The sequence below is a fragment of the Vidua macroura genome, chromosome 2, assembly GCF_024509145.1.
Source record: "Vidua macroura isolate BioBank_ID:100142 chromosome 2, ASM2450914v1, whole genome shotgun sequence".
Lineage (NCBI taxonomy): Eukaryota > Metazoa > Chordata > Aves > Passeriformes > Viduidae > Vidua > Vidua macroura.
The window spans coordinates 14,438,006-14,452,952 of NC_071572.1; the positions used below are offsets into that span (position 1 = coordinate 14,438,006).

The 14,947-nt window shown below is 40.5% G+C and overlaps 1 protein-coding gene across 3 annotated transcripts in view; it reads right to left on the minus strand.

Annotated features, from left to right (window-relative positions):
- The window catches only part of CNKSR2 (connector enhancer of kinase suppressor of Ras 2), a 202,267-nt gene that overhangs the window by 8,943 nt on the left and 178,377 nt on the right, over positions 1-14,947 (minus strand). Inside the window, exon 21 of one of the 3 annotated variants that reach the window (XM_053971089.1) lies at positions 4,980-7,179. The exons of 1 other annotated variant lie outside the window; for it this stretch is intronic. In XM_053971089.1, coding sequence (XP_053827064.1) covers positions 7,175-7,179 — 5 coding nt within the window. In that variant the 3' untranslated portion in view covers positions 4,980-7,174. Of the gene's footprint in view, positions 1-4,979; positions 7,896-14,947 lie in introns of those variants that run through there. One more of the 3 variants, XM_053971088.1, reaches the window with a different exon arrangement.

Consider the following 14,947-nt stretch of genomic DNA (forward strand, 5'->3'; position numbering starts at 1 on the left):
GAAGGTCACCACTGCAGCCCAGCTGGCTGACACACTGCTCTCTGGACACAGAGAATCTCTAGGCACACACTTCTCATTAAATCTGCTCTAAATATATGGAATAACCTCTAGCAGTTTTCAGTGGAGGTCCCTGCACTTCTGTTCACTTTTCTGCTAAAGCTCAAGCTGCCAAAATCTTTCATGGTTTTTGTCTTTCGGTGAGTTACCAGAGGAGCCATGATTTCATGTGGGGCTGAGTGAACAGAAGTGCCTATGTAAGGATAGTTAATAAATTTTGTCACTACCCTGCTAACAAGGTCATATTTTTCAAGGATCAAAGCTCTTCACTGGGGCTCCTCTGGTCTTTGCCAGTGCCTCCAGACACCACCCAGGCTCAACCCCGTTGCCTTTAGACTTCTCATTCTGACTGAAGGACACTGCTGCCACCCTGATGGAATTCTCCATTTTCCCACTATCCTCTTTTCTGTTTGCTACATTTTCTGCTCAGTGACGCACTTTCCTTCACTGTGCGACTCCTCTCACACACGCCCACTCCTCTCCTTGCAGTCAGCCCTGCATTTACCAACCTCTGCAAATCCCCAGAAAGCCAAGCTGCTGTGAAGTCTGTGACAGGAAGCGAACAAGGCACAGTCAGACTGAAATCTCCAGGCTCCACTGAAATTTATACTCCCATTTTCACTCCTTTTGGTGAGCTCACTCCCTCTGGCAGAGGAACCAGCTAACCTCAGCTTTCTCAGGATATTAAGGAGGCAATTTTGTTAGAATACATCACTAATTACATTATTAAACAGCTGCCATGTTATTTCTCCCTCCAAATCCTAAAGATTTGCTTCCAATTTGAGAGCTACACCTTTTTGCTTCATCTTTTGTGTAGGGGAGGCATTTACCTCAAGTGTCCCAGAGACCTTCTGCGAGTGACAGTAAATGCAGTAAATACCCCCCCAAAACAAGAAGCATCCCAGGCCTCTGGGAAGTGGTCTCAAGTTAGATGGAACAGCACAAACCTCTGGGTGTTTTTTTTTTTTTCCTTTTCCTTCTTGACCCTGATGTGTCCATGTTTGGAACAGACACCCTGGTCTGCCACATATAATCCCAGCAGCAAGAAAGCTTTTGTAATCCTCCTATGCCACAGCAGGTTCTCTCTGCCATGTCTAACAACAGGGACTATCAAGCCTGCCTGGGCCTGCAGTGGTTTCACTGCCAGGCAGGTAGAGCAGCACACAGAGCCCTGCTGACCCCTTGGGAAGGGGCAGCCTCCTGCAGCAGCTCTGCAGCCCCGGCTCCGCTGTGCCCACAGTGTGCAACAGCCTGGCTGGGCTTCTAAACCCCAGGGAACACTTAGGAGAGAGACTGAAGGGATCTCCCTAGGTACTAGATACAAGGTGAAAAAGAAGAAGGATGAAAGGAGAGTGGATGTCGATTTTAGCAGTGTTGCAGTGGAGGGGAGAAAAGAAATCCTCTGAAGAAGCAGTTGGTTTCTCAGTGCAAGGCCTAAATCCATCTTTGCTGCTGTTCAGGTTAATCATTAAGAGTCCAAACTGCCCAAGAGTGAGACATACCCAAATGCTTCTAATACAAACATTCGGGAATTAATAATTTTAAACACTATTTAGATGGCTGGCTGGCAGACTGAGCTATGTATTTCCTTCCCTCCCACCTCCCTCCCACCTCCCCCCCCCCCCCATTAAAAGGAACAAAGCAGTGAAATCAATGTAAGGCTTAAAGGAGATGGTGTCTGCACAGCTGTGGCTGTGCATGATGTCACTCCTGCACAGGTATGGGGGGAGCCACAATGACATGGAAAGTCAGCTCCTGGTAGGAAAATGTTACAGGTCACATCCTTAATTACTGAGAAAAGGAAGAAGCAACACAGTCTTAAAGCCTGGCATGGTACAGCAGGCAGGAGGAGGTGCAACAAAATGCAGGTCTACATGGAAACAGTAGCTAATCATCTGCTCTTGGTAAAATAGAGCAGATTTCCCTGTTAAAGTACAAAGACACCTATGCCATGTCCTATACGATTTTAAAATCAAGGCTGGACTGGATATGTGATTACACCTGTAAACACACACACACACACACACACACACACACACACACACACACACACACATCTTTATATATATATGTCAATGCACACACATGAGCATATAAATGTTTTCTACAAGTGAAGAAAACTAAAAGCAAGCTGAATTAAAACTAAATTAAAAGCAAAACAAGTTCTTCTTGAGCAGTACCCAGTCTTTGCAACCCTTCTCTCTGGTATTCTTCCCTTTCCCTGCCTTCTTCTGATTCATGTAATCTTCTGTCCTTTCTGTCCCTGTGTATGTGAAAGTGCAGGATTTTCCCTAAATCTTGAATCAAAGAAGGGAGGAGCATTGTTTTAAAACAAGCTTTGATCCATGTGTTCAGTGAAATTTTAGTAGCTGAAGGGTCATTGAATTTTATATTTATTGTATTTATTATTTTGTATTTATTCAACACAGGTATTAAATCTGGATTTTATACCATTATTTCCTCTAAAGTAGAAGTACTTTTGGGTTACTGGGAGAATTGTACACAGTTTTTATTCTCTCCTACTACATAAACCTGCAGATACTCCCTAGGGAGGGTGTTCACTGCAAGCACCAACACAACAGAATCCTGCACTTGCTGGAGTTTTACACCCAATGGTATGGGCCTGCTTCTCCTCTCATATGCATGAGCATAAATTGGGTTTCTTGAAATAAAGTGAACTGTGCAGGCAAGTGGAAAACTCACCTCCCAAATGATAGATATCTGAAGGTATTTCAGGCATTTTCTGCTACAGCAAAGTTCAATACCAGAATCAGGCAGGTACCATCTTTTACAAGATGTAGCCCTAGCCTCTGTAAGGCCTGACAGATGCCAAGCCTTATCTGTGGCACCAAAGGTCTAATTCTTATTGTGAACTACTTATGGCACTAGCAGTTTTCCTTTTGGGTCAGTAGATCCCTGAGAATCTCTTTTCACTGGAGCCACCTTTGTGGGGACATCTGAAGGACGAGCCATGGCCCCGCAGGCCTCCGTGCCCTGCTGGCTGCAGTGTGAGCTGGCAGGCTGGAGCAGGTTCACGTGTTCAACCTCCAGCTTTCATGGGACACTTGGGCTGGTCTTGCTCTGAGTCTCACACCCACCTCAGCCACATCTCTTCAGCCTTCCACACAACTGGAATTGCTTACTAAACACAGCTGACACTAAACTGAGCATAAGGAAAAACCCTCGATGTCTCGCCCTGCAGATCTGCATTGTTGAGCTGACAGTAACATTCAGCCATTTCTGACATGCACTTAGCAGTGAAGTACAGGTGCCAGCTAATGGGTTACTGTGTTAGTGAGAAGGGGACACACAGAGGGAATAAATAATTAGCTTTTTCTGCTCGTGCTGCTTCTTCACAGCTCTTGCACGCCTCAAATGAGCATCTGTAGCTCCCTCTTTGCTCGCAGTCCTGCTGTTTCATGAGGTTATATTGGTGGGCTGTGATTTCAGAGAGGGCAGAAGAATGAAGTCACTCCAAAGCTTCCCAAAGTAATGGAATTCTGATCAGTGGCAGAGCTTTTCTGCAGTAGGGTTATAGTTGGATCCTTCCTTGATTTTGGATATGGTATTCTACTCATTAAGCTGCCTATGAAGACACCAGTTTAACCTTCATCTGCTGATTTTAGTGACTCTCTGAGAGAATTGTACACAATGAAATAGGATATCCTGACATTTTTCTGTGCTGCACACTGATATGAGTGCTGTTTAATTTTACCACAAGCTATCAATGCTGAAGTGAAATAAACAGACCAATCACACTTTGATGGTACACTTGCCCTTGGGCCCTGAAGTTCAAAAACCATAGAAAACTTGTATTTATGAGGAAAGCCAGGAGCTGGAGCAAACTGGGCAAAACTGCTAGACATGTGGGGATTCTGTAACTTTGGAACAGGATGAGGAGTTCCCTACACATATTAATTCACAATATATAGAAGCAATTACTCCTTGAGGAAAATACTGGTATTACAAACCTAACCCAAGGTTGCAGCACTCAAAGTTGTGAAAGGTTAAGTGACAAATGATACGGACCCAGCAACATTACTCACCAGTCAGAATCAAGCCACAGTCACGCTTGCACAACAGCAGTGCCTGTCAAGGCTTATGGGATTGATACCTGAAAGCAAGCCTGAACAGATGGTGGACACGTTCCTGGTGAGCAACACCCACCTGGAAAATGAACTCTACTTCAGGCTACATCCCAAATTGCTTCTTTGTATGAAAATGTAGCACCAAGAGTGGAGTTTTCCAAAACACATCATTACTGAATTGCAATTCTACCTTCAACATGGGAGAAACTTTAGTGTGGGCAGGGGCCAGGTTAATTGAACGTCTGTCTCAGTTACCCCTGTAACCCACTGTGGTCTGCTGGGGAAGCACCTCCCAGGCATTTCTGAAAGGGACCTGAAATACTTCCCAAAATGTTATCTCAGAAGATGTCATATTTATTCAGCTATTCAGATTTATTAATGGATTTATAACTGCACATTATGATAGCTGCATTGATCAGATTCCAATCTAGTTAAGCTGCACTCTGATTTACATCTTAATTATGCAGGGCACAACACTGCCAAATATTAGGCACCCTCCATCAGCTGCTGAATGCCCATCACACCCCCATGGTCTGTAAGCACCACACAGTTCAAGGTACCTTTCAGGACAAAAGCTATTTCTGTGACGAGAGAAATATAATAATTCCATGTGGCTTTTCTAGACATCACTCATATCATCAGATGTCAAAATAAACTTGTGAACATGTATGAACTTTAGCATAAAGTGCTCTCAAAACTGCCATGAGAGTGGTCACAGCAGAAAGGTCCATTCCCCACCCACTGGGCAGAATGTGTTTGCCACAAAAGGAACAAGAGAAAGGAACTGAACGTCAGCCCTGACACACGATGGTTATGCAAAAGCAAGACAGAAAATTTGCTGGCTTATTTCCTTTATTAAGCCCAAAATAACACCTTTAAAAAAATCCTGACTTCATGAATAAATCAAATGCCTTCATTAAAGAAACATTTACTGCCATTTTCTATACTTTATTTTAAGGCATACAGAAAAATATTTAACAAATGTGTATGCAATTAAATGCCAGGGACTGCTAATTACAGCCCTTCTGAATGCCTCTGCAAAACAATGATACTCAATACAATATGTTAGAAAGGGTGGGGAAAAGAAAGAGAGGAAGCTGAAGACAATCTAATAGGCATTAGTGCAGATATATGCTGGCCTTTGGCTACAAGCAGCAAATAAGCCATCAGTGTTACCCCAAATGGCAGCCAAAGGACATTTTAGAGTCACATCCTTGCTTCTGCTTCTCTAATTCATTTCCAAAACATTTCACCTCTAACTAATTATGGAATTTAATGACAGAATGTAAAGAACTGGCTGAGGTGGCAGGCCATTCCAACAAGACTTTAATCACGTATCCTTCAGGTTGCAGAATCTTTATGTACTTAGCAGTGATTTATCATTCCTGGCAGAGGCAGGTACTTCAAAGGCAACCTTATATAAAAAATAAATTCTGCCTTTGCCAAGCATTGGAAAGAGCACTAAATTAAATTTTAAAATCAATTCCTACAGACAAACTCAGTGGGTTTGTCTATCTGGCCAACAGGCAAAAATTTATGACAGTACAGTTTTGTAATCAATAATAGCAATACAGTGCATGTTTCTGATTAGAAAAAAATTAAAGATGCCAAAACAACATTGCTAAATATTTAGGCTGTTTTGTGACAGTCCCATTGAGCAGAAACATAAAACATGCATTTTGATGAATGTCCAACTAATTTATGTAATACTATAGTTTTTATTTTTCAAAAAAAGAATATTAAAACTATTATAAGCTTTGTCACCTGCTGTAAGGCAGAATGAGTTAATTTTATTCACTGCACATTTCCTGTTTGTGAGGCAAAAAAGCATAATTTACTTCTTTATAAAAGGGAAATATATATATAACTATATATATATATAATTTTATTGGTATTAACAGAATGCAATACCATACATTGAGCAAACAGAAAGAAAACATTTCAAAATACATTTTTTAAAAGTATCTCCCCGTAAGATAGTATGAAATATCAAGTAATTAGCATTAACATTATTACAATACACCCTTAGCCAAATATATCAAGGAAAATCCACATTCTAATCACAGAGATAGAGGCAAACATCAACCCATAGGGGACTCAGAACATAATGATAAATACAATATCTGAATCTACTTTGAGTGACATCCAGACAAATACTGGCCCCAAAACAGCCCTCTGGAGTCTGGGTGCGATACAGAGAATACTTTGTGCCTGCTTGGCCAGGCAGCATCACTCACATGTTTTAGTCCTAGAAGATAAAGAGGAACCAAAGAGTTTAACTGCAGAGTCTAATAAATCTCAGCGTGAGGTATCTTCTCCGTCACCATCCGAACGAGTGCCAGTACTGGGAATTCAGTACAAACCACTGGATAAATGGAAGTCTCTGAAAGGTCTGTACATACCTCCACTTGACAGAACACACTTAGTTTAGCATGACACAGTAAGGAAACTTCCTTCACTAATGTGAAGCACGCTTAAATGACAGGACTCTGTCTGGTTGGCCTGAATGGGTTCACTGGAGTTCAGTACAAGCAATGGGAAATTACAGCTACCATGGCTGAATCCCTCTTTAATTCCTTGAGGTGTGCAGAACAAAACTGAGTGACATCAAAGCCCTTCCCCTGCCAAGACCCTCTTCCCCTTCCGTTCTCCCGTGCGGGGGGCAGTATTTTCTGCAAATGTGCTCCATGTAGACTGGATGTGACTTTGTGCCTAGTCCCACTGTGGAAAGGGTGCATTCTTCAAAAGACTGGCCATGCCCTTTGACACCTTCCTGGAGGCCTCATATTCAGGCATGTGGTTGTCTATGCTTTAACAGGTCTGTTCTCTGTTATAAACATCAAAGTTATTCAAGAAGAACTGACTTTCTGAACGGAGGCCATTAGGTTGCTTGCAAGAGGCTGAAGTTGAGTCTCCGTCGTGCCAATTCTCTAATGATAAGTTTATCAACCTTTGAGTCCAATCGGTTCAGTGCCAAGAGATGTGGTTCCCATTTGACATGGAGAGGTGCTATCAACTCTCGCAGTGTATTAGCCTAATATGATAAAGCAGTGATACAATATGTTGAAAGATCGGTGATGTGCCATTATTTCCATATCATATTAGTAAATTAGAAATACTATCATGCAAACAAGAGCAAATAGCAAATCTGGCATACAGTAGCAGCACTACAGAGCCTTTCTAATCTGCATGCAGCAATGCTTGTGAGGACAGAGACATGGCACTGTTCTGCTATTACACCTCACTCCATTAAAATATCCATCCCTGATGCAAAAGAGGTATTTAGGGCAGAAAGTTATATATTCTCTTTTTGTAGATATGTTTTTTAAAAAGAACAGAACAAAGACCAATTAAAAAAAACCCAAACAACCCACAAATAAAACAAGAGAACAATACACATCCTAACCAACTTGGCTGGTTTTCTCCATGTTGAAGACGCATTAGCTCATTTGGAAGCACTGGGAAAGGGTCACATGAATGAGGAGAATGGAAGCAAAGAATGTGCCCCAAATCCACCAAACGTGCTACAAACACAGAAAAATAATCCTGGTGGCAACTTATGCGTGAACTAGAAAAAGAGGTGGCACAACACAATCTGGCTCCTTTCGTTCTCCTAGCTGACAGTCCAGCGTTGTGCAATGTTGGGTGAAGGATAAGATACAGAGCTAGGAGATCGTGTGATTTTGCAACCACACTGACATTACACACTTCCATAAGCTAGGGCTTGAGAACTCGAGAATCTTTGTGGACCTGTGTTAGCAAAGAAAAGAGAAAGAGAGAGGTGGAATAAACAGCATACAGCTAAATTGTTTACTTAGAGTTTCTGTTGTGGATATGCAGTCTCTGCACAGGCAGTTTCAAAAGCCTGGCTGCTCTCAGTGCATTCCCTATCCTATTGCCTACTACACTAAATCATAATAAAAAAATGAAACTCCATGGATCTTAACATCCATTGTCATTTTGAATCCCAGATATGAAAAGCTGGGGGATGTTTCGTTGTTAAAAAAAAAAAAAAAAACACTTCGGGAAAGAATTCAACTGTGCATAATGTAAAGATGTACAAACTCATTCCAATTTAACTGGTGAGATTTGTTTAACCCCTGTTAAAGAGATTTTTTTTCCAAAAGACAGGATGGAAAGGAAGGAAAATATCAAGCATTGCCATTTTTATTCTTGGGCATATCACAAAAGGTCTGGAAAGCAGGCAAGAAATATTTTCTCAGGGACAGAAAATGCAAGGTAGAAAGAATCCCAGATGGAAACATTGGTGACATTTACTCCACACGTGGCAGCAATTGGAAAATGAGTTTCAGAGAGGCAGAGAGTGAGCAATGCTACACAGAACTCAAACCCAGTTCAGCCTCTTCTCTATTACTGAGATTTCCTGGGACTCTGTGCGTCAACAAGGAGAGGAGGAAGAAGAAGTGTGAGGAAAACAGTTTATATAACTAAATTCTAAGTATAGCAGTCAAGAGAAACTTTTACATAACCTATTGTTTAAAATAAAAAAACCCATTTGATTCCACAATCGAAATGAAAAAAACCCAAACCCAACCCCCAAAACCAAATCCCAAACCCCTGACAAACAAAAGGCCAAACCAGCACATTTCAGGACTCATGGGGTTGAGAAAAGGGAGACTTCATAGAGTACAAAAGGGAATGTTTTTCATATTTCATCCTGTTCTATACTACGAACAGTTGTAGCATTGAAAATAAGAGTCTTGGATTTATTTGGAAAAGGGCACTAAGAGGATACTGCTGCCTCATAGGTATCACTTCTGCAGCTTCGGGAGATCCTGTCATCTTATGGCTGTTGTTCATACAACTTAATCACTAAGAATTCAGAAAGTTTGTTTCAAAGGCCAGGCTTTGGCAAAAGAAACTTCCCTTTTTGTGAAACAAGGTGGCTGTGAAATAAACGAGGGTTACTGAAGTTAAGGCAAGGGCATTATCTAGCGTGTGTCTATACTCAGCTCTTGCTTGTGCCCAGCTGAGTCTGGCTGGGACACATCCTCTATCTGTGGAAGAACTGTGCTACCTTCAACACATGGTGGGACAGGACTTGTGTTAGGTACATAAAATTCAACTAAATTTTGCACTAGAAAACTATTTCTGAAAAAAACTTGCTAGTAAGACATACTTTTGTAAAGACTATTATGTAATATTGCTAAGGTTTGATTATTATATAAATTATATAAATTATCAAATACCGGTAATTTTTCACTTTCCCAGTTTGGATTAGTCACTGTGCATGAACAGCCTTCCATTAACCTCTTAAAGTAAGTGGTAGCATATGCTGTGCTATTTATCTTAATGTGAATAGAATTATCAGGCCCTAGGGGGCTTTTCAAAATAGATTTTCAATATCACTTACTGATAATAACTAAGAGTTCAGAAAGACTGCTTTTTAGTAGTAAAAATTATTTCTCCTTATCCTTACAAACCCCACATTTTTTTTCTGTATCATTAACATTAGCAAAATTATTTATGTAAAAAATCTCCAGCATATGGTTTTGTTTCTAGATGAGGGTTTTAAAATTTGTTTTAAAGGAGAACAAATACAAATAACAAAGAACGAGTAACGTGCTTTGGACAGATATTTATTGACACTACAACTTATGAAACTCATGAGACTTGCAAACATTTTGAAAAATAAACCAACTGCCATTCACATACAAAAACGAATGTGACCCTGTGAATACAGCAAAGTGAACTTACTGCATTTACTAACCAAATTATGTGTGCATTATGAGAAAAGTTTTATGGCAAATGACTTCCCCAGAGTGGTTATGGACACAAAACTGTCTGCTGTAAATCTCTGCCTATTTATTCAGCTGACATGGTCATGTAGGATGTGAGGAATTCTATATCTGAGCAAACCTGCAGCAGTAGGAGGTACTTTACCCATCTAAACTGGTGAGACAGAATGCACCTGGGCTGGGATCAACCTACCAAGCAGGAGCAAGGGGATGCTCTACACGCCTTTCCAACTGTCAAAAGCCAATAAAATGTAAGCAAAGGGAAGCAGAAAGTTCTCATGAGAGAAATACTTGAGAGTCACAATCAGTAAGGTCTCAAAATGGCTCTCACACAAGAAGTTCTATGTAAGGAAGGGGCACAGAAGGTGAGACAACTTTTTCTCTTTGAGACTGATCTATAAATAAATTTTTAAGGAACACTAGCAGTCATTAATAATAAGGTATAAAGTTAGGGTTTTCACTTTGATGTGCTTTTTCATAACAAAAAGCACAAGATTTTACCACTGCCACTTAAGAGTACACTTTCTTATCAATATTCACATTATATATTTTGCCTAAACAGACTACAAGATACCTTTTTATTAAATGGCATGTTTATGACAACTTTTCAAAGGGGTTAGGTTGAAGAATAGCAGGTTAATAAACTTACTTTTTAAATACATACTGAAGTTTTAGAAAATTTCAGACTTCCCATCTATAGTGACCATCAGTAAACCTGTATCTGCCTTTTGAAGATCTACCCTTTCCTTAGTTTTTATCTTATTTTGTGTAATTATTTCTACATCTGTCTACATATTCAGGAGAGAAGAACTTTGACTGGAAGCCCTTACCTACTGTCTAGTCCAATAATGAAGCATATCTAGTTATGCATTTTCCCCTAAAAGTAAATACTTTGCATGAGTGATCAGGTTCCCAACAAGAATGAATGTAAAGAACAACACAGAAGAGAAAACCTTCCTCATGTGCCACAAACTGTGACCTGGCTGCTTCTGCTGGAAGTCCACAGGCAGATACATCTTCCTCCTTACTAGGGAAATGGCTCAGGGCTCTTTGACACAGAGTCCTGGGGAGGAACACTGGCAGATCTGCAAACTGTCTGCTGCTCAATGGTGGGAAGCTCCCACCACCTCCAGGTGTCAGACAGATGCCATGCAGGGATGAAAAGGAGCTGGTGGGAGAGCCTGGCAGTGAGACTGCCTGAGGAAGGAGGGTTTTGGCAACACATCTGCTGCAGATCCCCAACACCATACTCCAAAGCAGCGCCTCCCCACATTATCCTGTGGGAATCCAGTTAGGTATGGAAAGTATGGAAGCAATAACAGGAGTCACTCAGCACTGCTCTGGAGACTGCAGTAAAGGGCACTAAATCAAACAATTATAATACAGGAGTATGCTATCTGCAAATAGCAAGTTTCAGCTTTTCCAACATCACAATATATGCTTCAGTGTCCCCCATGTCCTCACTGAGGAACACCAAGAGCACAAATGCTCTATGGGGAAGCACCACGGTGAGGAACAGGCACAGGGAGGACAGATGGTGGTGTCAAGCCCACGTACAGCCTCCAGTGCCTGCTCCTCTACAGGTGCTGCACTCGGTCCCATGAGAACAAGGCAGTGGAAATTACAGGGCTCTGATCAGCAGGGATTTTTCCTCCCACTTAGCACAGTATTTCTAAATTGCAAATGTAACACAGCTTTCCTATGCACTTCATGTACCACAGCTACTGCTAAATAACCCTCTGTCTAACCAGTACTAAAGAACTAAATAAACAAAAATGTAGCACATCAAATTGCTAAATTACTAACTCTTACTATATTATTATAGTGTATTATATTATATTATTCCTAATTCTGCCCCTATTTTGTCCCTCCATATTAGATATATCTCATGGCTATTCTTATGCTGTTCAGATATCTCTCTAATATCTGCAAAGCTCTCTCCTTCAGGGTCTTATTGGAGTGACAGTTCACAGCTTCAAGATGGAGCAGTTTGAGTGTGGTTTTGTCAGAAAATAAGGTTATTTTTCCAGACTAGTTCATTTTGTAACCACTGGAAAGCAATACAAAGAGCTGCTCCCAGAAAAGGAAGGCCTCTAATTTGGGACATAACCAGTGAGACACAGTTGAATAACCATGTTCAGGAAAAAAAAAAAAGAAAGAGCAGCTGGCTGAACTTCTCATAGTTTTATATATATTTAGAAGGCATAGGATGTAATCACAACTTTAGCATCCCACTGGGCAGTTTATGAATTCTGATAATGATATTAAAACTTCTGCATATTGGCACTCTAATTGCTGGATTACACAGAGACTTAAGTTACATAAGCCTATGGGACAAACATCACCCAGGACAAGTCTATGTTACATCCCAAAGACAAGCACATGAGGCATATGTCTAATGGTGAGAGTCCTTTCAATACAATTCTTAGTACTATTGTAAGCTACAATCAGCCAGGCTATTATTGCAATGGCATATAAAGCTCAATTTAATCTACCAAACCTCCTGCATTGTTTATTCTGAGAACTGCTTGAAAAGCCATGTCCTTGTTTCCTGATCATAAAGCAGGAACTGTAGTTCCAGTCTATCACAATACAAAGATGGGAGCTCTGTTTCCCAACTAATGCTTTGGACATCAACCCTGAAAAAAAAAAAGCAATTTACAAATTTTTTGCATTGTTATCAATGATTTTTTTAATAAGGAGTATTTAAGCAGAATTAGTCTTATTATTGTGACAAATTATTCTGTGTATTACTTTTTAAATTACTTTTTCAAGCAGTGTATTTCTGGAAATTTTTTTACATTAACTTGCTCAAGGCTTTAAAAGAAGACAGAAACATATGGAATTAATTACAGCATAACAAATTTAAATTTACACAAATAAACTTTTAACTTCAACCAGTAGAAGACCCTTTGGTCAGAGAAGACTTTAACAACCCATCATCATGGGCATAAACATTGCAACATAATTGCTTTTTTCTCATGCTTTCCATACTGATAACAAAAAACATCATTACACTGACAAAATCCCTGGTGTACCCAGCCAGACTGTGATGTTCCCACAGCCAGGCTACATCCAAGGGCAGAGGATGGAGATGCTGCCCTGCCACAACTGCTGACAGATGAAGCAACCTGCCATCCTGGCCTGGGTCAGTGAAAGAGCCACAGATCATCTGAACACTCTCAGTTACTGATAGCACACCTTGTGGTTAAGGTAAAATGACCAGACTGAGAAAAAAAGTGTTATCTTTTTTGTGCCACATTCAGCTGAGGTTTTTCAGCAGCTTTTGCTAAAACCTCCAGTGGGAACGGTGTCAAAACCTACTCAGGGAAAATTGGGGGAGGAGATTATAATTATTTTTATATTAACATTGATCATGTTGAGATAATTTAATTTAATTTAGAGCTCACTGGAGGGGCACACACACAAAACATGGACTCTACTATTACTGCTCTGGCAAGGCCAACAAGTGAAATGTTGGCACCACTCCTGGCTGGTTGTGCTGTGTTTAACAAAGGTACTCCCTTCTCCTCTCCTCATGTTCTAGCACGTGTTTCATCTGTCAATCCAACTTGCCTTGACTGTTCCCAGGCAAGTATTATCGTTCTGCTCAACTCTATTTTTGACTCAGTCAGGTGTCTTTCAGGTTTGAGAAGGACCATATTTAGCAACAAAAATGCTATCAGACCTGAAGCCCTCCCCTCCTATCAACAACCTGAAAAATACTGCATAAAATTAGCATATAAAGAAACTGCTTTTAGAAGTCTTGCTTTTAATTAGTTTGGTTCCCATAAAAATAAGACAGGAATCACCTTTCTTTTTCTAAACCAATGACTGAGCTGTTTTCTTGGCTATCTATGGTGTCTTGAAAGCCCATCAGACCAACACAGAAATGGCCTTGTTTGCCTGGAGGAAATTCCTTATCTATTTTAGAGTATAAAATGAAGAATTACATCTGTTGGATGCTGAAGGCTTGTACTTTCATCTAGTAAATTTAAATTATTTTTTATGAGAATAATTATCTCTATATAAAAAGCTTGCAGTGGAAGGTTTTATGCAAGGTACTCTTCTGACAAGCCAAACATTGCTAAATTATTTGTTAAGAATTGCTTGCATCTTTTTAATGTGTAAAAGCTGTTTTCAGAGGGGATCCAATTTTTTCATAAAAAGTGTATCTTAAGCCTTTCGCATTCCAAACAATGCTATCACTAGTGTAATAAGAGAAAATCAGAGTTGCACAGGAATTTCATTACACTAAGGATTCCTGTTTCAGGAGAGAATGCTGAAAACATCAGAAGCTCCTGACTGTATTTTAACCTTAAAGGTAGCAATAAATAGCAAATTTTAGATTATTTCAAATCCCTGAACATGCTAGACTGGATGAGATACAGCATAGATAGTATCTCCTGAAGCCTGCTAAGACAGTATTTCTGTATGCCCTTTAGGAGGGGAAAAAACAGCAAACTAATCAAGGGAATATTTTGTCATATCACCTTATGTGTTCAAGCTCCTCACTTAATGCTCTTTCTGAAAACCACAAGGCTGCCATTCATGAAAATGGATGGCAAAAGGGATTTATCAGACTGGCCAGGAACCTAGACAAAGCTGAAGGATGCCATGCCAGGGTTTCATGACACTGTGATGCCCAGCCATGCAGGAGTCCTTAGCTCTCCTTCCCAGCCTTTTCTGAAATACAGGCACCCACCAAAGACCCTCATGGCAAGAGGACATGGTGCACACAGTGGTTTTCAAGGAAAGATCCTGATAAAATTCTTGGTGAACTGGTGATAGCCAGTAAGGAGGTACATCTACCCTCCCATCAATTCCTACTCTTCTACCAATTCCTCCACCAGTTCAGAAGGTTTTTACCCTCAATGACCTTTGCAAAAAGGTACAAAGACATCGGTATGAAAATTATTTCTCTTTAGCCTCTTCCTTCCTAATTCATCCTCAAGCATCTCCAAAACTGCCACAGCTACACCTCCACACACCGTTTGGTGAGGTGTAGCTGCCATACTTCTGTATGATGGCAGTGTTCCACAG